Source organism: Numida meleagris, chromosome 4 (genome assembly GCF_002078875.1).
Source record: "Numida meleagris isolate 19003 breed g44 Domestic line chromosome 4, NumMel1.0, whole genome shotgun sequence".
Taxonomy (NCBI): Eukaryota; Metazoa; Chordata; class Aves; order Galliformes; family Numididae; genus Numida; species Numida meleagris.
Genome location: NC_034412.1, coordinates 29,051,062 through 29,074,093, shown reverse-complemented (window position 1 = coordinate 29,074,093; position 23,032 = coordinate 29,051,062). Strand labels below are relative to the sequence as shown.

General features: G+C 38.3%; 1 protein-coding gene and 1 long non-coding RNA gene across 5 annotated transcripts in view; one reads left to right on the top strand and one right to left on the bottom strand.

Annotated features, from left to right (window-relative positions):
• SPOCK3 (SPARC/osteonectin, cwcv and kazal like domains proteoglycan 3) overlaps positions 1-21,198 on the bottom strand; it is a 182,120-nt gene extending 160,922 nt beyond the window's left edge. For 3 of the 4 annotated variants that reach the window (XM_021396014.1, XM_021396016.1, XM_021396015.1), the window contains exons 1-2: positions 21,102-21,198; positions 20,750-20,923 (exon numbers count right to left, since the gene is read on the bottom strand). In XM_021396014.1, coding sequence (XP_021251689.1) covers positions 20,750-20,923 — 174 coding nt within the window. In that variant the 5' untranslated portion in view covers positions 21,102-21,198. The other variant, XM_021396018.1, reaches the window with a different exon arrangement.
• Positions 21,262-22,352, top strand: LOC110398474. Its single transcript, XR_002438404.1, has 2 exons — positions 21,262-21,518; positions 21,786-22,352. It is a non-coding gene; the product is annotated as an uncharacterized LOC110398474 (long non-coding RNA).

The window sequence follows — 23,032 nt, the reverse complement described above, 5'->3', positions numbered from 1 at the left end:
TTATAAACATACTTAAAGAATCTGAAGCTTGTCTTAAATATTTTCATAGAACTGTCATGCAACAGTGATAGCAATGTCCAGTGACATGCTTTTCCACGTGAGCATGATCTTGTTTCAATACTTTGGTGTCAAGCTCCTAAAACGACCCTGCAGGAAAAAAAAGAGAAGATGCAGAAGTTATAAAAAAATATACTTCTAAAAGGAATTTGAACTCAACTTTTTATCTTCCAGAGACTGTTCTTTTCTTTGAAAACCTTGAAGCAGCATATTGACGGGAAGAGGCTTCCTTTACCTTGCTGTTAAACAGACAAATTACTGCTTGCATGAATATCAAAGGACATAAAAGAGTATCTCAGATAATGCTTCCCCTTAGTTTGTTGGAATTTGTCTTATGTTTCTAGCCACTATCAGAAATGGATTAGGAAAAACCCACCTATCCACTCTGTTCTAATACCTTCAACATACATATTATTTTATTTTCCTGTCTCAATCTAATTCTTTTTACTGCTCTTACTCCTTAAGTTAACAGTTCAGGTTAACCATTTGAAAACAGAGCCACTAATCTCCATGGGGTCTTTCTCTGGTACTCATAAGCATTTGGATCACTCTGAAGTATTCTTGAAAGAGAAAGCAAATTTCATACACAACTTGCCGTGTATGTTCTTAACAAAAATATCATCTTGTTGTCTGTACTTGAATTAAAAATGTAGTTACCAACTAAGGAAAATAGGTACATAAACAACTGAGATAATTTTCAAGTTTCAGGTTTAAAAATTCATGAGATAATTACATTCCTCAAAGCCACTGAACATCAATGATTTGCTTTTACAATATTGTCATTGAACTTTTGTTTCAGACAGATTCATTAATAAATATCTTGCCAGCCGTAACAGGTACATTTTTTTAAAAACTTTTTTAACTAATTAACTAACTGCTGTGTACAAGCAAATGCAATAACTATCATGCAAGAATACCTCAAGCAGAGTTACTAATAATTATCTTCACATTATGCTATCCCACACAAAATACTCCGCTGTGCGACCACATATTTCAAGCAAAGTACTACAGAGATATCCAAACTGTTTCTGCATACCAAGTTCAAGTACCACAGTCAAAAAAGGGTAGGTATACAGTGCTTTTTGTAGACTTGGCTCAGAAAAAGTATTAATCAGTCTGCTTACAGTTCTGCATTACTAGAGCTACACTATTTCTATATTTTCATTATTACCACCATCTCTTCATTCATAATCTACCTCTTGAGAGGATTTTGCTGTACAGATACACCATAAGTCCCTCCACAGGGAAGATATCAGAGGGAATAGCTAAAGCATTGTACTTCGCTACCCATCCCTACTTACTCCCCACTAATGTTCATATACATGTACCATCTGTTGACAGCCATTTCATAATCATGATTTGATTCAGTAGATGGTTTCTGATTCCAACAAAATATTACCTCCATCAGTTGCTTATTTTACTCTTCGAAGTAAAACCCCAAGACAAGTTTCCACCACTAACAGAAAAAGTGCTCAGTGGAAATCAATACCCTCAGAAGTGACTCATGTTCTGCTGACAAATACTTTTCTGAGCAAGTGAGAAAGACTTGTAATAAGAGCTTCCATTTTAATTTAAGGAGACAAGTCATTCCAAACTTCTCTCTTCTCTTAATAAAAATTAGATGGAAAGGATGACATGCTGTCCATTTATCACAAACTGATTTAAGTATTTCCAATTTTCCCAAATTAAAGGAGTAACAAATACTTATTTATACCAGAGTCCTTATTATAGTTTTACGTATAATGAATTATAGAAATTTTAACTGCAAAAGAAAAAAGCTTAAAAATCTTTTAACTTTCCTACAAGCTTCTTCTATGCTTCCCATCCAATAAGGAGAATCCAGAACATCCCTTCTTCAAGCTTAGCTCCAAAATAAGAATTAAAGAAAAAGTAAAATGAACATCTGGTCTCATCTATTTTTTCTTCTTTTAGTCTACAGAGGAATAACAATTTCCCAATCCTATAATTAGCAGTCACAGGACTTCCATGTTAAAAAAAATTCATCATATTCACACACATACACCCTGCTCCTGTTGTAGCCACATACTTGACATCTTTGGAGTAAAATAAGTAAACCTTACACAAAATAATGACTTCAAAAATCCAACAAGAAATATGCCTATCCTGAAAGCACACTGCAGCACCACGTTTTGTGCTTTCACAATGAATCAGTGATTCTGTGGGGGTGAGGGAGTTGGGAGGGAAAGCACACTGACAGAAACAACTAAGAAATGCATCAACTGCAAATAAATTTTAACTTTGCTCCAAAATCATAAGAATTGGGAGTGCATAACATCAGTGGAGCATAAATAGCAATGTATCACACATGCAGCTTTCTTTCAACAGCTTTCATCATGTACTTTTCATTATTTTTTTCAATAGGTTGATAAAACACATCATTTTCATTCTACCTTGAATTTACCACATAACCTGTGACAACTTTTCAGGTACAAACAATGGCTCTGATGATATTTTTCCAGATGCTGTTGCATAACACTTAAGCCTTTGAGCATGCAACTTCTCCTACCAAGTATATCTACTGTTTATGACCAATAAAATGACTGTTTACAGTCTCAAACATTTCTGTGTAGGTAACTTTTTACAGTGCAGACTTTACACACACAAGTCTGACTTGCTTTTTTTTTTTTTTTAAACAACTAGACAAAACAAATCCCACGGGATAAGCTTATTTTCTAAAAACCAGCCACTTCCTACATGCATTTAAGTTATTTTCATCTTCAGGTGAATTCATCAATAGTCCCATGGAATGTGAAACATGAAAATCTATCTTTAGAAAAGCAAAATCAAGTTTAACCCATGGTGAATATATGACTTCAAAAATGCACATCGAATTTTTCTGGTCTCAAAAAAAAAAGAGCATTCATGTTGAGACAGAAATGTCCATGCCAAAATAAACAAACAGATTGACAAATACATAAATAAAAGACTGAATGGCCCTTTTTAGATTAATGACTATCTTTAGCAAGCATTGTGTTTGCACTGTTTCTGCTTTGTCTACTTTGGAAATAAAGGTTTTGTAGAGATATCAATTTTGTATTTGCATTGTATTTGTACCATTTCTGTATCCTTAACATCTTTTCCAGGAAAACGAAGAGAGAGACTGAAAGGATTTATGTAAGCACAGCCATTTCTTTCTTCTTCCAGATGGCAGTGCCTAGCAGGACTTCATTCAGAACACAACTTCCTAATGTTAGTCAGTCATCCATGTTCCACAACATCTCACCTTCAGTGAAAGTCCAGTTTTTGGATGGGCCCAGGTGCAGTCTATGCCCGCTTTGGGTGAACATTATTATTCTGAAGCAGTCTCTTCCAACTACTTTTCATTTGAATACTTCCCTCTTATATTTCTGGGTAGATTTGTTTTAGAAACCACAATTCTACAACTAGCTCAGCCTTACAAATAGAAGTCAGCAACCACGTCACCAAGAATGGTTCCTTGATGTCATTTTGTTTTGTTTCTGTTTCATCATTCTCTCTAAAATGCTGAAAGCTATGCAGAAAAATACCATTTTATGACAATAATTTACTAATTCAAATATTTCTGTCTCTCTCATTCTGCCCTGACAAACCAGCCTCCCTAAACAAAGAACTTTCTTTTAAATACTGCAGCTGCAAAGAAGGCCCACATTTTTAAAACTGTGATGATTTCCCCCAAATGATTGGTCTTGTGCTTTTTTTTTTTTTCTTTTTTGTATCAGTTGCATGCTCTTCCACAGTCAAGGAGTGTCTGTCCTCTGCATACATCAGTAGACAGCTAACGCTGCTTAAGAATCTCTAGCTAAAGAAATAACTGTTTAAGCTGGTTCATAAATAAAGGAAGTTATTAAAAGTTTATGACATGCAAGCTAGCTTGCCAAATGAAAAACATTTCTGTAAAAACACAAATTGCTGTTTACTGTTAAATATGAGAGTGAGGAAAGGGGCATTTGTAAAAATTTGAATATTGTCTCCCTTTCAGGTTTATTTTTAAACACGAAATTCTCAAAGCTGTCCCAAATAAGATGACCTATATCAACTACTGAAAAGGCGTATGGTTTCAGTTTGTTTTTGTATAACCCTACTGAATGAAGTTTGTAATACTGAATAATCAGCATTTGCCCAAGATAAGTATATCTACTAATAGTAACCTATAAATTAATCTGCTAGTTTCTAAACAGTTGATCTCATATTACTAAGCGCTAGAGCAAGATTTTCTCCTATGCAGCAAATTCCTCCACAAATTATTTATTTGGGATAGTTATATTGCACATATAACTGAACTAAATGAAATTTGCAAGTTCCCTTGATCCACAAAAGCAATGACACTAATATTTTCCAAAAGGGGAAAAAGAAATTATTTCAGACACTGCTTTTCAAGTAGTTTATTTTCCTCACTGTATAATACCATAAACTAGATTGTCAAAGAAACTGACACGACAATTCATCTTTCCAAAGCAGAGAAATTTTACCTTTCTGAAGTGTCCAGAGTAATCTTGTGTCGAGAGTGTTTTACACAGCAAATAATACTATGCACACATACACATCAAGCAGTGCAGGAAAAAAAAAAAATCTTAAGTCTCTGCAAAATCAGAGCAAAAACATAATTCTGAATATTTCTGCTGCTTCCATTAAATTTAATATCAGATTTCCCATGCAACTAACAGTTATGAATAAAAACAGTGGTTCTTCAGTAAATAAAATTATTTTAGAAGCCAAACAAAGAAATGCAACCATTTCTTTTAAATGCTAATTAAGAGCTGATCTCAGGAAAGTTATTTCAAAACCATGTAGATTACATCATAGTAGTAGCATGATTGGACAGATACAGTAACACATCAATCTTTTCTCCCACCAAAATAGAATGGGTTAGCTTGCTTGACCACCTCATGATCAATGCCTCCAAGTTTTGTTTTCTTTCTGCTCTAAAATTTAAGGAGTTTATCAACACAAAACACAAGTAATCCAACTAAATTACTCTTTTTAAATATTTAAAGAAATTGAAACATTCTGTGACTTAAATCTTCATAGTAAATTATATTTAAATATGAAATAGTAAGTCATTACACACTCCACAGAGCGCTGACCAAAATAAAGAGTACATTTCTAACCTAAACAAATAAATGAAAAGGTTGGATTTCAGTCAATACACAAAGTTTCAAAACTTCACATACCTTACTCCACATGGTAGTATCACCAAAATACCTAATAAATTAATCTTTGGCTATAAGAGGAGAACACCATCTAAATGCTTACAAAAAAACCAGCAAAACCTTAAAAAGGGAAAATTAAAAGTTTAATCCCCTGTTGATTATACAATATTACCTTCTTTTCAGCTTCCAAGCACATGATTCACTACCAAAGTCTTAAGTGTTTAGTAAAGGAAGGAAGACCCAAATAACACTGTAGTACATCTTTCTCCAACAGTATGTGCAAAAATTCACATGAATTCTCATAATATTTTTACACTTGAAATTATACTTTTTTTTTTTAATTAAATGCCATCTATCTTGAAATAAGTTGATTTTATTAAAGGTTTTAAGGAAAGCAATGAGAAATAAATTTGAAGACCAGCAACAGCAGCTTATCTATACTAAAAGCCAATGAAGTCAACAACTATCTCAAAAAATAATCATTCAAATGAACAGTAGAAAAAAAAAAAAACACACACACACACAGGCCAGACAGTAAGTCTTAACAAAAAGGAATTAGAGCAACTGATTTCCAGCTCTTCACCTTACGGTAACCATAAGCCCAGTCTTTATGCTGGATAAAGAACAGAGATAGAGGCATCTACTACCCCAGCTGAAGTAACTAAGTATGATTACACTGATAGTTTGGTTCATCTCAGAAACCAAGTGGCAGAACCCCTATAGGACTGATGTCAATTATATCGACCAATGATACAGGACTACAAATGAATCTTAATGTTTAAATGCTATATTAACAATCAGCTTGATCTCATCCTCCTTCATAGCTGAGAATGCAACAAACGTGTATGCACAAGCATTAATGATCATTGTAAAAACTGAGACTTGGACTTTATAAATATCTCAGTCAGTCATTTTCGTTACATTACTCAAAGCTTTCAAGGAAATGAGTATTTTTCTAGTGTATTAGAAGATGGATTCCCAGAAACAAACCTGAAATCTGATAAATAAGAATGCCAAATCAATTTCCTTTCCCAAATAAGCACACATAGTATCTTGTCTAGTTAGGAAAACCAGACGTAGATGAGATAAGAAACTCAGGGTACCTACAGGCCTTCGGGTCAACTTGGTCTCACAAACTGCTGTTGTGCACTCACAGCAAGAAATCATGAAACATGGTATTCTGTTCTTTTCTTGCAATCATAAAACCATGGTGACTTTTTCCTCTAAGAGCCCTCTATCCTCAAAGTTTCTTCCCAGAGTGCTGTTTTAATTGCTGTTTGTATTAAAAATAAAAAATAAAAAAAAGAGAACCAAATACATATATCAAATGAGCAGAGAAAACAGTAAATCAAAAGACAACATGAGTTACTTCTTTCATATTTGTGGTATCTATTTCTAACTTTACAGCCAAAGTTACTTAGGTGCTGTAAAACTATTTTATATTCAACAAATAAAACACCTGGTTGTTCTTAGAAAACTAGGACATAGTGTTTGCAGATCATCTCAGGATTCTCCCTGTTTGTTTAAATCTACTGGCAGCAGAGATGTCAGTCATTTCCACTGCTTGTTCCTAATAGCTCAAGCAAAAATGACTTAAACGTCACACAGCTAAAACATACTATTAGGTCTTCAACTAATTTTATGCCACTGGAGCAGAGGCCTCAACCTCTTCTTAATCCCATGTAACTGGATCAGTTCTTAAACCCTTTTCCCATTGAACAACCTGCTTCAACGGTAGGATGTTTTCCCTGCATATTGTAAAAGATTGTAACAGAAATTAGTAACGTTGTAAATCCTAAAAGAAAAAAAACAAACAAAAACAAACACAGAACAGGAACTGTATTTTGAAAAGCAGAAAGTGTTAAGTTTTTCGTAAAAGCCTATATACACACACACGAAGGAAAACAACACTTTTTTGTTAGAGGTACTGAACTTAAACAAGCACAACAGTCATTCAAATCCCTCTTTAAGAAACTTAAGCTTGCAGAAGGCAAGAAACAAGACCTCAAGATTTACACTTTCTACTGCTAGAAAGGAGATAAACATTCCAGTTCTGAACTCTTCCTTGAAGTTTGTGCTTTAAACACTGGAAACATCAAAAGACCCAGTCACTCTGTAAGAAAATAAGCCCAGGACAAGTATAACAGAACTTCAGAATTCAAAAGACAAGTGGAATAATTAGTGTGCATCATCATAAGAACAGGAAATAGACTATAGATTTCCAAGAAATCAACCCTCTGTATTATAATATGATATTTCTTACTTAGTTGAGGCTCTAATTTGAATCTCGACCTCTGGTTTCTTGGTACGTTCCAGTTTGCTCAATGCAATTTTTTTGACACAAAAAGTAATACACTTGTCAAACGAAAGAAAGGCACAAAACTGCAGGCAGTGCTTACTTCAGGCATCTCAGAATTACTGTGTTAGATGATTAATCTAGTCCAGAAGCAGATCTCTAAAGAAAATTCAAATAAATCTGTTTCAGATTAAAAAAAAGTAGGTAAATCCTTCCCACTGTTTAGCTTTACCATGAACTCTACTAATTTCCCACAGAATTAAGCCATGAAGCAAATACCTTAATACATCTCACAAAATAGGTTATTCAGCTTTAGTTTTAATATTATTATCTGTATAAATGGCCTTCCTAACCCAGCCTGAAAATCTAGTCTCAGTAATATTATATTGCAATGCATTCCAGAGCTATTTTTTAATGCTTGTCTGATTTTCCTTCTCCTTAATAATTGCCACCCTCGCATTTAATTGAATCTCAGCACTGTTTTGCCCACTACAACACATGATTCAGCTAGAGGGGTAAGCAGAGTGTGTCATACAATATGCAACTCACTGGAAAAGCCTGGTGCATAAGGCAGCACAGAGGCACGTACCTACACCTCCAGGAAACAAGGCAGCAAATCAGTGGACATGGGCTATAAACACACATGCAGAAATCATATCAGATGAATTAACCCAAACAAAATATTTTGATTCAGGCCAGTGAAATCAAAAGATTGTTTTCTATCAAATGAACAACCAAGTGAGGAATTCACTCATGAAAGTAATTTGTTCTAAAAAAGAAATAACCCCTCCTCACCCCCCCACCCCAATAAACACAGTAGCTTAAGGAAATAAAGCAGAACACTTTTCACTGTGCTCCAAGAAGTAACAACAAATTAAGTCTTCTCTTATACATTTTATTTATATTTTTATATTTATATTTATATATTTATATATTTATTATTATACATAATAAAACAAATAGAAAATATGCCACAATCATCTTGATATGTATTCCACTTCAGACCACAAAATAGGATTTCCTAATGAAAAGATGTTCTGCTGCATGAATGACTAAGTTTGTTCTCCAGTTCAAGTTCACAGGAGCCAACAGTGTGCCCAGGCAGTCAGGAAGGCCTGACATACCCTGAGGTGCATGCAAATGCAATGTTGTGCAAAAGCACTACATTGCCAGGCAGCTGAGGGAAGGGAATGCTCCTTCCTACAATGCACTGCTGTGGCCTCACCTTCAATACTGCTTGCAGTTTGGGGCACCACAGTACAAAACGAATATAAAGCTATTAGCGAACATCCAGCGGAGAGCTACAAAGGTGATGAAGGTTCTAGAGGGGAAGATATATGAGGAGTGGCAAAATATATTCAGAAGTGCATTTTATAGACTTAGTTTTCATACAATGATTTTAAACAAGCATACTGGCATAATTAAAGATATACACCACCTCTCAAAAAAATCAGTGAACATGTTCTCAGTGACCTCAATTGAACAATCAAGGACTCCACACAAACAGGACTGTAGTCCAATTTAATAGGACATTATCCCAGTGAAACACACAACGAAGGCTTGAGAAATGTAGAAAAAAACTACTTCACCATGATCCACATTCCTTAAAAATACACTATTTGAAAGAATTCCTACAACAATTCAGGCACTACAGGATTGGCTGACTGCACATCACTGAGGTATTCAAATTTTATGATAGTCATTAATTCCACATTATGAAGATTTTTTTCCCTGCTTTTTTTCCTTTTTTTCTTCCCTTCATTCAAGCATTTCTCTTGATAAATGCCATGCATAAAACAGTAAATCACAATGTCTTTTGTTTCATCCCTATGCTTGATTACTCTTGGCAGGTTTTTTGGTCTAATGAGCAAGCTGTTTGGCTAAAGCTACCTAACTGAAGCAACTGAAAAAATTCAATTGTCAAAACTGAAAATACGTCTTCTTGATTTTTAAGCATAGTTATGTTTTATACCAGCATAAGTAAAAGCTGAACACTGATATATTTCAAATCAGTTGTATAAATAATGTGCATAATTTTACATCTGTAGGGAGTTTAGCTGCCACTAGCACTAGAACGTTTCAGATCTTTAAATGAGTGCAAATTACTATCCTTTGCCTGCACTAAAACAAAAAAAAATTTTAAAGCAGAAATAGTTGTGAAAATAAATCTTATAAAGGTGTTATTCATACACTGAACTTTATTACTACTATGATAGTAGCTTGCAATGTTTTAAGAGAAATGCTTCCTAACAGTCATGCTGTTGAATTGTCCAGCTACAGGGATGGAAAGTCACAGTCAAACTCTTCCTAAAACTTCTAGATTCCCTCACATTCACATTAAAAGCCAACCTGCTTGACAAGCAAGAGTATTTCAAAACACAAACTATGTAAGACAGTATCACATTTTACAACAGATAAGCACTGCTAGTGTCTAACTACAGTTTTGCTTCACAGAATAATGTAATCCATTTCATTAAAATCTATTTGATACCTTCTACTACCCTTTTGTGAAAACTGGGGATTGATACGAACATATTCTTGCAAATCTCTAGATATTTGCAGTCATTCTTGTCATGTTCTTATGCGATACACAAAGACATGTAAAGAAATTAGGTATTTCTTCCAGACAACTAATAAGCTACTTTAGACTACTGCCTCACATAACTAAGATATGAACCGATAATTACCATTTTATTCTGCACTTCACAAGCATACTTAAACACACATCACTCTCAGCATAGAGCAAACAAATGCTCTGCAATCAACAGAAAACTTGAGAGTAAGATATGGTCAGCAGACACAATGAGGTTGATCTATGAAACACTTCTAATATTGAGTATTTTGCTCCACAACATTAGAGACAAAGTAAAATTCCCATCAGTCGTCGCTAGTCCGGCCTAAGAGCTTATGTGAGGGCACACGTACACACACAAGGCATGCATTCCTATTTATTTTTAAAGACATGAGAGTGCAATTCTCAGCGTGCTGAACTTCAAATATTCCATAGCTTTAGTACTTGAAAATCTTCTGGGGATAAATGTTATTCACGTCTTCAACTTACAAAAAGCTATGCTGCAACTCTAACCTAGGAAATCTGAAGGAAAAGAAGCAAGAGAATCACACATCCTAGGAAGCTATCATCTTTATGCAGGAACATTAAAAATAGAACTGTAAGCATTCAGGATATGAAAAAAGGAAAAGAGACATAAAGGTACCATAGCTTTTGTCTAAACACAGCTTGGAGGTCCCTGAAGATTAAGGCAGAGTGGAATCCCAATCTATTCCATCACATACATTAGGTCACATTCTGTTCTAGTGAAGAACTTGGAAATGCTTTCAAGTTGGCTATGTCTGTATTAGGTTAGTCCACAGTACAAAACTACACAGTTCAATCTAATTCCAGATGTAATTTCTCCTTCTGTTATAAGACTACAGCTGTACATCTCAGAGCATAGTCCCATCTTCATGTTATACTTTAACTTCATCAAGGTACTGCTTGTGACAAATTCAGTGAAATTTTGGCCACACATCTCCACATTCTTTGACAGAATATCTTCTTTTGAGCAGCCCATGAGTCTTTTTCTTAACAGTGTAAAGTAATCCTGTTCACATGTTCCCCAAGTACCAAAACAGGACCTTGCAACTTCCTGCCAGAAAATTTCTGAGTTAAGTTACATATATTCAACTTCAAAAGTAAATTGAAATTAGGACAAGGATGAAAAAATTCAATAGTTTAACAGCTTAGGAGGGAAATGTGAGATTTATGAAGGTTTTGAAAAACAGATATGCAGTTAGTGTGCTTTAATTCAGTTCACATGAGAAAAAACATCCTATTTGCAGTACACTGAGCAATCTGATAGCCATGTCCCCATCTTCCTTAGGATTTAAACTAGCTTGTATTCCAACACTTCGTGATTTTTTTCATTAACAACATTTACCATTAATTACTGACAATATACACAAGACAATGACATGAAGGTTGTAGGAAATAAAGTGTAAGAAAGACAAATCAAACACCATTTCTACTCACTGTCATATTTGGGCCAAAGAAGGAAACATCCCAGATCAGACTGACATGAGTTTAAATGGCATTCTCCCTTATTCTGCTGCAAAACATTATAGACATGCTGCTTAGATCACTACTTCCCTGACACTGCAGGATTTAGAAATCAAGTCGTTCTTAATCTACACAAGTGGCACACAGGCTCCTGAAGCCTGAAATACTTATGTCCACCTAGAATTTTCAGGTTTAAAACAATGTCTGGATATAAGTTAATGAGCTAGTAAATACAGGCATAAGCATATTATCAGACCCAGTGGTCCCTTTTGACCCTAAATTTTATCAATGAAAAGAGTTCTCTGCATTTCACCTTGGCTTCCTAAATGTGACCAAACTGGCTAATGTATTCTTCTGCCTAAGGCTAGAAGGGCACATTATACAATGGATTCCTGGTGTTGACGCTTTGCATACCAATGGACTGATTCTGTTTACAATAATCATTGTTTGGGTTTTCTGCAACAGTGATCTTATAGTCATGAACACTATCACCGAATCCTCAAAGAGACAATCATCAATAAATACACTTCCCACATTTTGCATATTAATAAGTTTCCCCAATTTCAACAAATAGCTGACAAAACACAGGGCATTTTCCATACTCAGAAGCATACACAGAGGAGTAAATTCTGTCCTTATCACTGCTACACAGGTCTAACAACAGAAAGAATTTCATCATCAGTGCAAACTTGACAATTGTCAAAGGAGTTTATTTTCAGCTGTAGGCAAGCTTGAGGTAAGTGCAATAAACAGAATTATTTGATGACTGGCAGACTTGTTTTAGAGAGATGCTGAACAGACTGAGAATGGACAGTCTACTTTGAGTCAATGATTACACATCACTTGGGAAAATAAACAACTAGCCTGTGAGAAATTTCTGCAGAAAAAAAACAAAACAAGGCCTGGACAGCTTTTAGTATACAACTTTTCTTAATAAGTGCTTCCATAATTCAGAAAAATGCAAGCCATCCAAACTTTTTGGTACCTTTTAAACCTGTTCTCTTAACTTGTGAAGTTATCAACCAAGCAGTGAAAATATTCTCACTGAAATGTAAAGGTTTTGTCATAGGTTAGAATTTCACGTCAGACCTTTGTGTTCTATCCCCAACTCCTACCACACATTGCACCACCTTTCTCAGGTAAATAAGTAACTCCTCTAGTAATTTTCACTACTGTAAGATATCGGTGTGAAATGAAGAGAAATGAGAAAGCAAGAGTGAAAAAACATTGAAAAAACCTAACAAGTAACTAAAGGCTGTTCACACTAGGTAAGGATGCTCAGTAGTTTTTAATCACTGATATTACTAGCACAAGTCTATCTTTCAGAAATTTAACTTCAAGACATACAAAAATAACATTTAATATCATATACTATGAGGGCTGCTCTGAAAGTAATGTCTCCTGGTTTTTTTTTGGTTTTTTTTTTTTTATGTTGGCCCACGACACCAGAGGTGAATGTTGGTGATACAGCAGTAGAGGCTGAACCTTCCCACCAACATTCCGTTCCATGTTGTTGCCATGTGACAGACAGCAGCACAGGGGCACTCTGACAAAATGGTGCCTGACATGGAAGTGAGTATGGAGCAAAGGTGTGTCACTGAATTCCTCCATGAGGAAAAAATTGCACCCACTGACATTCATCAGTGGTTGTTGAACATTTATGGAGACCAAAAAGTGGATTCTATGTTAGTACAGTGAGATGGTGGGCAGTGTGTTTCAGCAATGACGGCATCACAGCAGCTGTGAAACACCTCTGCTGGTGCAGAATGTCCCAAGTGTGACATGCATGGTCTCATTCATCTCTGGCAAAAATAAATAGCTAATGGTAGTGACTACGTCAAAAAAAAAAAATAGTTTTGAAGCTGAGAATTTCCTTTATCAAATAGTGTTGTTATGCTCTTAGTATTTGTTGAAGTTTTGAAGTTTCCATGGAAATAAATAGAAGGTATACTTTCAGAACGAGCTGTGCATTTTAGTATTTACAATCACTGCCTTCTTATTTGTGTCTACAGCAAAAAAGGCAGGTTTCAGCATTAAACATCGTGAAAGTGAGATTGGTTGCACCAGATGCAGAAAAATGAGCTGCTCATCTGTGGCTACTAATGCATTCATATAACACAGAATCACAGAACGGTTGAGGTTGGCAGGGCCCTCTGGAAGTCATCTGAGCCAACTCCTGCTCAAGCAGGACCATGTCCAGGCAGCTTTTGAATATCTCCAAGGAGAGTGGTTATATCAGATTAAAATATATATCTACACAATAGTATAAACCTGATTGTAAACTCAATATTTTTAAAAAGTATCTACATTAGCAAGATATCCATACAGCATAATTGAAACTATTTAACAGAAAAGTATCTTTCACATACTGACAGGAAAAAGAAATAAATACATTGGCTAGAATAAAAGTGTCCTTATGCTTGAAAATTCAGGAGTTTCCATATGAAAAAAATAACCAGCTATTAACTGGAAGGAGATTGCTTTCCTTAGTTTACGAATGGGAACTGTAGGCACCCAGCACCTCTTGGTGGGTGTTACCTTAAACTGAAGTGCCTGTTTAAAGGAAAGAGTTAAACTTGAAAATTGGCCAAGAACTGCAGAGAAATTGAACCGAACTATTACTTTTCCCTTTCACAGCTAGTTGCTTCAAATGCTTCAAAGATTATGAAGTAACAGAGACAGAGGACATGGAAATAAATAAAAAAATAAAGAACAAATGGTTTCTAAAAGCAAAGATATTCTAATTGCACTTAGATTCTGCTGTTTTCTACATTCATCTTCCCCTAATAATATACCTCTTGCTCCAGCCATCTTTCCATTCTGATTATAAAGCAAAGACAGCTCATGCAGTTGCTATTACTGTTACCACCTATTAGTGTATTACAAATCTATTTATACTACACTATAATAAGCACAGATGGATACAGTCAATCCCAATAAGGTTTAATGGTAAGACAAGAGAAAAGTGGGTATCCATATCCACTACACAACCTACCACAAATAAAATAAAGATTATTCTTCACAGAAAGGAGATAAAGGTAAGATGAAACGATGTTATCAGCTTTCCCTTAGATTATGAGGCCAGTCTAAGGAAAAGCACATTACAGTTTACTTAACTCCTCAATGTTAGCTATATAAAGAGCTTCCAAGCTAATGCCTTCCAAGCGACAGACTGAGTTCAGTATTAACAATAGTTTGAGGTAGCAAACACTATAGACAAATAATACTCATTACCAGAAACAAGCAGCAAAAAAATACTAGAGGAAAAGTAACAAAAAAAAAAAGGAATTTATATTTAAGAACAAGCAAAAGCTACAAATATAAAAATCAGAAGTCTTTATCTAAAATACATAAGGAATGAAAAGTTAAGATTTCCAAAACAGTTTCCCATGTTCAGCTAAGAAGTGCTGAACAATTAAAAAGCTTCTTAAAATTTCCTTAATTTTAATGCAAATTCCTAATATGTTCCTGTATTTCACGGTTTAGAAAACCATGGTCAAGTCTTCCTCTATGAGTTTCATTTCAAAAGTAGTTATTATTGCTGAAAGTATAAAACACTCATTCTTCCTATCAGATCTCCAAGGTTTCTCAAGTTTTTCCTCCTTTGCCACATAAATGAAAACAAAAGATTACACACAGTAAATTCAAGGAGAAAGCAAACAAGCAAATAAAAGAAACCCCGCAAAGACTGACATCATTTCAGAATACCTGATAACCAGTTGTCAAATAACCAACTGGCTTGTGGAAAAATTAGGTGTTGAGACTCAATGCCCTTATACAAAAAGGAACTTGAAGTGTTTTGTTGCTCATTCTTTTACTCTTGCTCTAACTTAAGTCTGTGGCAACTTAAGAAGCTGATCATTCCTACTCTGCAATTTTTTTTTCCCCATGTTTCTGTAAACATACAGTATAAGATCTAGTATAAGAGCTGATTCCCCACTAACAGGGAAAGACATATATTTTATTTACGCTGAACCAGAAGACAGGACAAATAAGCTTCAGGAACCAATTTCAGCAACTAATGAATGAGTTAATATTAGCAGTGAAAGACTGATGAGTATTGTACTATCCAATCCTGAAGACTGACTTTTTCTAAAATACTTTCATGATCCTTTTTTTTTCATTCCTTTCCCTTCTATCACGTGCACATTAGTGACCTACATACTATATGCAATCCTTTTATTTTCAAGCAGAAGCTCACTTTAAGATCACAACTGGCTGCTGGCTATATTTTTGTCCTAGATGACAGAAGCAGCAAAACTACTTTTTGAGATCTGCTTTAAACTGAATAAGAAAAAAGCCTACCACCCTAGTCTATCACTGAACAGATTGTAGAGTAGTTAGTTTCACAACTAAGTTCAGCAGTATGCACTTTTAAAGAAACAAAAATTTTTATATGGTGACATAACCACCTTTTGCATTAATTGCATACTGGCATCCAAAGCTGACAGACCATTATCTTCTCACAGACGAACTGGAGAAGATCAATAGAAGCAGTAAGAAAAAAAAAAAAAGAAATCGTGGACAAAAAAACAGACCTGGACCAAAGAACATGCTGCAACTGAAGCCTATACTCACAAGTAGTATATAAATAATCACTCAGTAATATGTAAGTAACAATAAATCCTGTGCACAGTAAAAGAAAAGCAAAGGCCAGCATTCAGCCAGATTGGAGTCTTTTGCACTACAGAAGAGGAAAAAATATTTTACTATAGCCACAAGAACCCGACAGAAGTTTCTTAAGTTTTTCTTCATTCATTGCTATTAAAAGAAAAGCAGCTTCCTTAAGGGGTAAACGTAAGTTAGCTTTCAGTTTTCACTGGTCAAATAAATAACATGGTATGCACCAGTCACCCTGTGTAACAGCATATACATACTACAACAATAACATAAAGTTTTGATACATGAAGGCTAAAGTCAATATTACACTACTGTAAATGCAATGGAGTCCCTCAGGATGATTATTACCCTACAGTTTTTAAACAGGTATTTGAGGCCAATTTCACTATCAACAGCTCAACAAAATTTTAAATACACCTTGTACTCTAACTTCAGACTGAGATCTTATTTTAAGTCTTAAAATTAAAACCACGCTCACTTAGACTGTTGTAATTGACCACTAATTCCCGATAAAAATCTAAGAAATATAGAAAATAAGAGGGACTCTAGCCCAATGCAGGAAGACTTGTTAAACAGAAGCCCTTCCCCTCATTGGCTAAGGTTACCAGCGCTTGACTCCAGAAGCATGAAGATATTCCAAATGTTACATAGTGATCACACGGTGAAGTGCAAAAAACTTGGGATAAATTGTTTTCAGTACAGCCTTAATCTTTCTTATTTGTATAGAAATGTGGGTGTACAGCTGTACAATTGTGCAGAGATGTTTTGCTCACAAGAGTAACATCGGGCATAGAACTGTCAGGATCTAAGTTTGAAAAGTTGCTTGTTTTTAAGCTGGCTTAAGCCTAGAACAGACAAGAGAGTAATGAATGCCAACAATTATCGAACTGTATGGAGACACAGACTTTGCTTCATCTCCTTTCCAAACACAGAGGTTCAGATTTCACCAACACTGAAAAATATATTCTTTCACAGGTTCTGAACATATTCTGATTGGGTGCCTTTGGGAAGACAACATGAGTTCCCCACATTGGCCAAGTGTTTTGGAACACATCTGGAGATGAAGGTGAGAATACCTCACAGTGAAGTGAAATAAAAGCTAGTATTACCAGTCTGAACATCCCAGGAGGTTTTAAGGTCTGTTACTTCAATTTTGTTCTACCTTTTTCACCACTGATAATTGCATCATGGCAGTATAGGATGTGAGTAACACTGTGGTACGATGCAACCAGCCATAGCGACCAACTGATCATAGCACTTCATAACAATATCATGCCATGGTGGAATTCTTTGGAGTTTGTTTACATATGAGAAGCAGGTTTCCTCTCAAAATAACTGATACATCTTTGATTCACAAGTTTAAATTATCACCTCACTGAAATGAATAACTAAAAATCACTAATAAGCCGGCCAAATAAAAAAGAATTGTCCCTTTCAGCAGCAAGTGAAATTTAGCACGTAAGACATCTACTATACAACCTTCCTAAAGAACACATGAACAGGACATTCAACACAATTAACCAATTCTATTTTTAGAAGGAATAATCTTCACTTTAGAAAAACTGCTGTTTTTCAATATAAAATGTATCTAGTCCAGCCTTCATAGATTAGACCATTAGTACAAAGCATTATGAATATAACAAAATGTGAAATAAGACTCTCTCAACATAGCGTCTATTAAAGAACTTCAAATCTCATCAAGGAACATAAACACAGGGGCTAGGCCATCCTCCTGGCAGCTGAAGCAGCCTAACCAGACAGTCTGAAAAGCCATAAAGAAAATCCGTCAACTCTGAGGCTTATTCATTTAGTGACAGACTAAAGAGCTGCTGGTACTCAGCAACTGCACTACAGGAACAAGCAGACAGGGTTAAAATATCTTCCTTCCCAGCATTTATTAGCAAAAAATAAACAGAACTCATTACTCAAAGTGTTAAATTCACAGGTGCAAGTTGGAAGAGCTGATCTCTGACATGAAATATTCGCTTTCCCTGCACTCATCCCATCAAGTCTCATCTTTAAGAGCCCATTCTTGATTCTTCCACAAGGAAGAGATGTGAAAAGACAGCCTCTAACGACCACTCAGCTTCCCACTGATCCATATTTAGGCAAAGCAAAACAAAATCTTTTCCTAGATTTTTTTCATTATTTTCAAAAGATTTGTCAGAACGATCAAGATCTTTCAAGAGTGCTGAAGAGTCATTACAGTTTTGCCTGAACAAAGTACTGAAAAGATGTCCACTAATATTAGTATCATGTTACTATGAAACTTTGCTGGCAAGCCTGACATTTTATAGGATGTTAAGGTTGTTGCGTTTTAGTTTTGCTCTAAATTTAAAATAATAAGTGATCGTATTTTTGCTTAGGCTTTGTAGTGGTTCCTTTTCTCACTAACTATATTCTCACTGTGACCTAAAACTCTTAAGAAACTGAGCCAACGGGCCAGAAGTCAGGGTCATTATCTTCCACGTTAATCAGTCTTGTCAGTTAAGTCTGAAGTTAAGCCGTTAAACGCTTCTTTTCACACCAGAATTCCATCTCACCCGTGCATATGTAGGGTACTTAAAGCCAACAAAACACATTACTCTCTTCAGCGAACAGAGAATAAAATTATAAACACAGGCCTTGCATATATTTATTTTAACTCTGCAAGGCAGCTACTTCCCCACAAATTCAAAACCAGCAAATTACAGTCATACATGTAGATTTACTAACTATATAAAACTATAGAACATTAATAAAACGTCTTCACCATGTTATATTTACGGATGATAATTGATAAGCACATCTTAAAATATATTTTTCTAGAGCAAATGCTTGTGCAGGCAGATTAACTCATAATTTTCATTTATTTATTTTTTCTACAACTATCAATTACTGAAAATCATCCATGCTTTAAAAGGGATAACCTTGTGGAGTATGAGGATCATCCATAAATATTCCAGCTCAACTAGTAATCAATAGGATATAAGCATTCTGCATAAGAAGTACAAGCTGACTCCTCTCGTAAGTACCAGTCTTACAGAACTTCCACAGCACAGAAATAAATAAGGCAGTCTATTTGTAAGTGGCTTCAGAAGAATCAGTATGCAGCACTTTCTCAGAGCAGTCACTCCTAAAGCCCTTGGGGACACCTACTTGTCACAGAATAAATTATCTGGCTAATATCCAGCATTACAGTGTATGTCAGCAGGCACCCGGGAGACAGGCATTAGACAGCACTTAGCCTCTTCAGCCTTGCAGGGCAGTCCTTGCATAAATGACTTCGCCCAATTACAAAACATAACTGATGTACTTATTTCGGTGCTTTTCAGCAGCAGCGTTTCATCCTAAAATATTTATGTAGCACTGCATGCTGTTTTTTTTTCTTTCCAAAAAGAAAGGTCCAAAAGTACACCGTGCTGACCATTTTCCACATGTATTCTAGATTTCAAGCTACTCAGTGCAAACAGAAATATCAGACCACTAACATGAGTGTTCTCAAACACTGAAATTATTCTGTTTAATGGGAACTATTGTGGAAATAGCTCTCCCACAACTCTAACAGTAACTCTTCTTCCATAGTTACTTAACACAAATAGCCAAGTTTGCATCCCACACGCAGGATACGTATAAAGCTATAGAAGAGGAACACCACAAGCATGCTCCAGCTGTCTGTGAACAGAGATGACGCTTCTCAGAGCCGCTGCCTTCCGTTCCCTGCAGCAAACCGCTGCCACCGGCAGCCGCAGTACGAGAAACCTGTTGACACAGAAGTTGCAAACCAAACCCAAGAATCCCAATAAGCAACACGGCGAGGCTGGGAAGAAAATTACTTCTCCTGCTTGGAATTCAGATTTTCAAAGCGGACGTGCAGGAACACAGAGCACTGGAAGATGAGGGAAAAGGTTTTTCACGAAAAAAAAAAAAAAGCGAGACGGGCTTTTGAAAATCCGTTACATTTTACTAAACTCGCCACAAACCACGCACAGGAGCGAGGCACCCTCAAGGACGACGGCCACCTGCAGGCGCCGGCTTCCGTAACCGAGGAGCTCCGGGTCAGAGCGCCCCGCACGGCGCTCCGGACACTGATTCCCGCAACTCGCACAGCGGACCTCGCCACTCTCACACCCCCGGGCTGCCCGCGGAGCTCTGCGCTCCCCGACACACCGTCGTCCCTCCCGGCTCCGCCGAGCACCGCAAGGCGAGCACGGCGGTGGCGGCGGGTCGCCCCAGCCCAGCCCGGGAGGGGAGCACCCCCCCAGCCCTGCGGGCAAGGGGTGGAGGACGCGGGCAAACGCAGCGCCGCTGCTCACAGCCCCTTTCCAAGCGCGGCGCCCCGCACGGCGCATCCCGGGGCACGCCGGGCCGTCCTCGTCGCTCAGCGGCGGCAGCACATCGGGAGCTGCGCGGCCAGGGCTCCCTCCTCCCGCCGCCGTGCCCGGGCATCACTGGGAATTAAAGGCGCAAAAATAACACCGGGGGTGGGGGATGGGGGGGTGGCGGGAGAGAGAGGGAATAAAGTTGCTGTCGCCCCCAGCCCTCCCCGCTGCCCTCGGGCTGGCCGCGAGCGGGAGAGGCTGAACTTACGTCTCGGAATTTGTTCCACTGCCCGACCTCCTTGTCGTACTGGGAGATGGTGGTGAGCCATTGTTTATCGTCCAGAAAATTGCCGTTGTCCGCTCTGCCCCCGGCCGCCGCCGCCAACGCCGGGCTGCACCAGGCTGCCGCGCACACGCACACCAGGGCCGCCGCCTTCAGCATCTGGGCGAGAGGAGACACGAGGAGCTATTACCAACCCGCAGGCGGCCGGCGGGGACGGGCGCAGCGCACCCACCCGAGAGGGGCAGAGGTGCGGGAGGGGAAGCGGGAAAGGGAGCCCCAGTCGTTGGGCTGCGGGAGAGACGGGGGGAGAGGCCGCGGCAGCCGCCCAGCCCGTCACCTTGCCGCAAGCCCCGCAACTGCGCTCCTCGTCGCGGCCGGAAAGGCGGCCCCGCTCCCTGCCCGCGCCGCCGTCTGCAGCCCCGCGCCGCGCCGCGCGCTCCGCCCGCCTTCGGCCCGGCCCCGCCCAACCCCGCCCCGCGCCTGGACTAACGGTCTGCGGGAGGGCGCCTAGGGGGGCCGGCTCGCCCGGCTCCCGGATCTGATGGGGGTCCTGAGGGGTGTCCGGCCCCCGCCCTCCGCAGGCATCTCCAGGTTTGCGCCGCTGGAAGTTTTCTCCAGCTGTGCCGGTACCTCGCTTCCCAAATTAAATCTGCAACAGTCCTCGGACAGCTACGGTCTTGAAAAACTTTAAGTGATTTTGGGATAAAGCCTCCCGTGGTTGGGGCTTTCCAGTCGCCTCTGAGTGCTGCCTAAGGTACGTGGGCACTGTGGTGCTGCCTGGGTTATCCCCGTTGCAGGGCATTTAGCATTCCTCCCTGCCTGGGTGGGTTTCACACTACAGCTGTGCATGGACTCAGGCTGCAGGGACATGTCCTTTTCTTCCCGAACTAGTTAAATCTAATTTAGAAATGAGCAAGCTGCATAACTAGTTCAGTTCGCTCCGTGGTGTGGCTCACTCCATGTTTAATTTTGAGTTCAATCTGCAGCCCGTTGACCTATTACACCGACTTTCCAGCATTAGTTCTATTCCCAGGTCTGAGCAGCACTCCTCTCTTCACATCCACACTGGGTTTGGCAGCAGTGTCTGTGTGGCTGGGCCTACCCACACCATGACCCCAGCACCAAGCCAGCTGCCAGGCTGGTGGGGCCTCTGGGATCACATAGATAGTGCTGGAAGAGAAGGTGGGAACAGATAAAGAGAGGAAGGAGTGAACGTGAGGGCAGAGAAAGGAGGAGACGCCCTGCAATGCTTGCTGCAGCCCACAGATCTTCCATGCCAAAGCAGGGGGACATACCCAGAGGAACTGTGGCCTGCGGAGAACCCACAGCAGAGTACATCTTCCTGGAGGACAGTGGCCCTTGGAGAAGCCATTCCAGATCAGAGAGACTGTGTAAGAAGGAGCTGCAAGGAGAAACCGTGACTGACTGCACTGCCCTCCCTTCCCACTTTGCTAGCAAGGGCGTGGGCGTGCATTGCTTTGTTTCCAATGAAGCGAAGCCTGACTAAGGGAAGGAAGAAACATTCTTACCAATATGTATCTTCTTGTTTCTCACTATCTTCATTAGCAATTACATTTTTTGCATTACATTACTGGCAACAAGTTAATTTTCTTCAGGCCATTTTTGTCTGCAAGAGTAGTAATAGGCAAGCAGTCTCCCTGTCTTTGCCTTAATCCAGGAGCTGTCTCACCCCTGGGTATCCTTGTTCCCTCCTGGTCCTGCTGGTGGGGTGTGTAACAGACCGGGTGAAAGTCAAGGCTGCTAGCAGTACATGACTGGAACATAGCACTCCTAGTGCAGCATCTGTAGGTATCCTTCACAGTAAAAACAGCTACTTTCAGACCTGAAACTATGCTCAGGTCCATCAAGACATTCTCAGATTTGATAAGCAGAAATAATGCCACTTTATATGAAAAGATGTGAATATGAGATTGTGATTGATCCTAGCAAGTTTTTAGTTTGGTACAAATCTGGTAGTAAAGTATGAATTGAACCCGCTAGCCTGCATCTTACACTACGTAATATATACCATTCTGTTCCTAAACCTGTATCACTAAAATCAATGAGAATCTTATCACCAGAGAGATATAGAGGATGATTGCAAGATTAGGATTTATGTGCCTGGCTGAAAATGCAACCTACCCAGAATAATGTTATATTTTCTTATAAATGAATCATGAAATTCAAAGCAAAGGGATGGAAGGACTGGACAGAGGCTAAATAAGAATCAATAAAACAGTCATGTTATTCTCAGGGGGGTTATAGAGT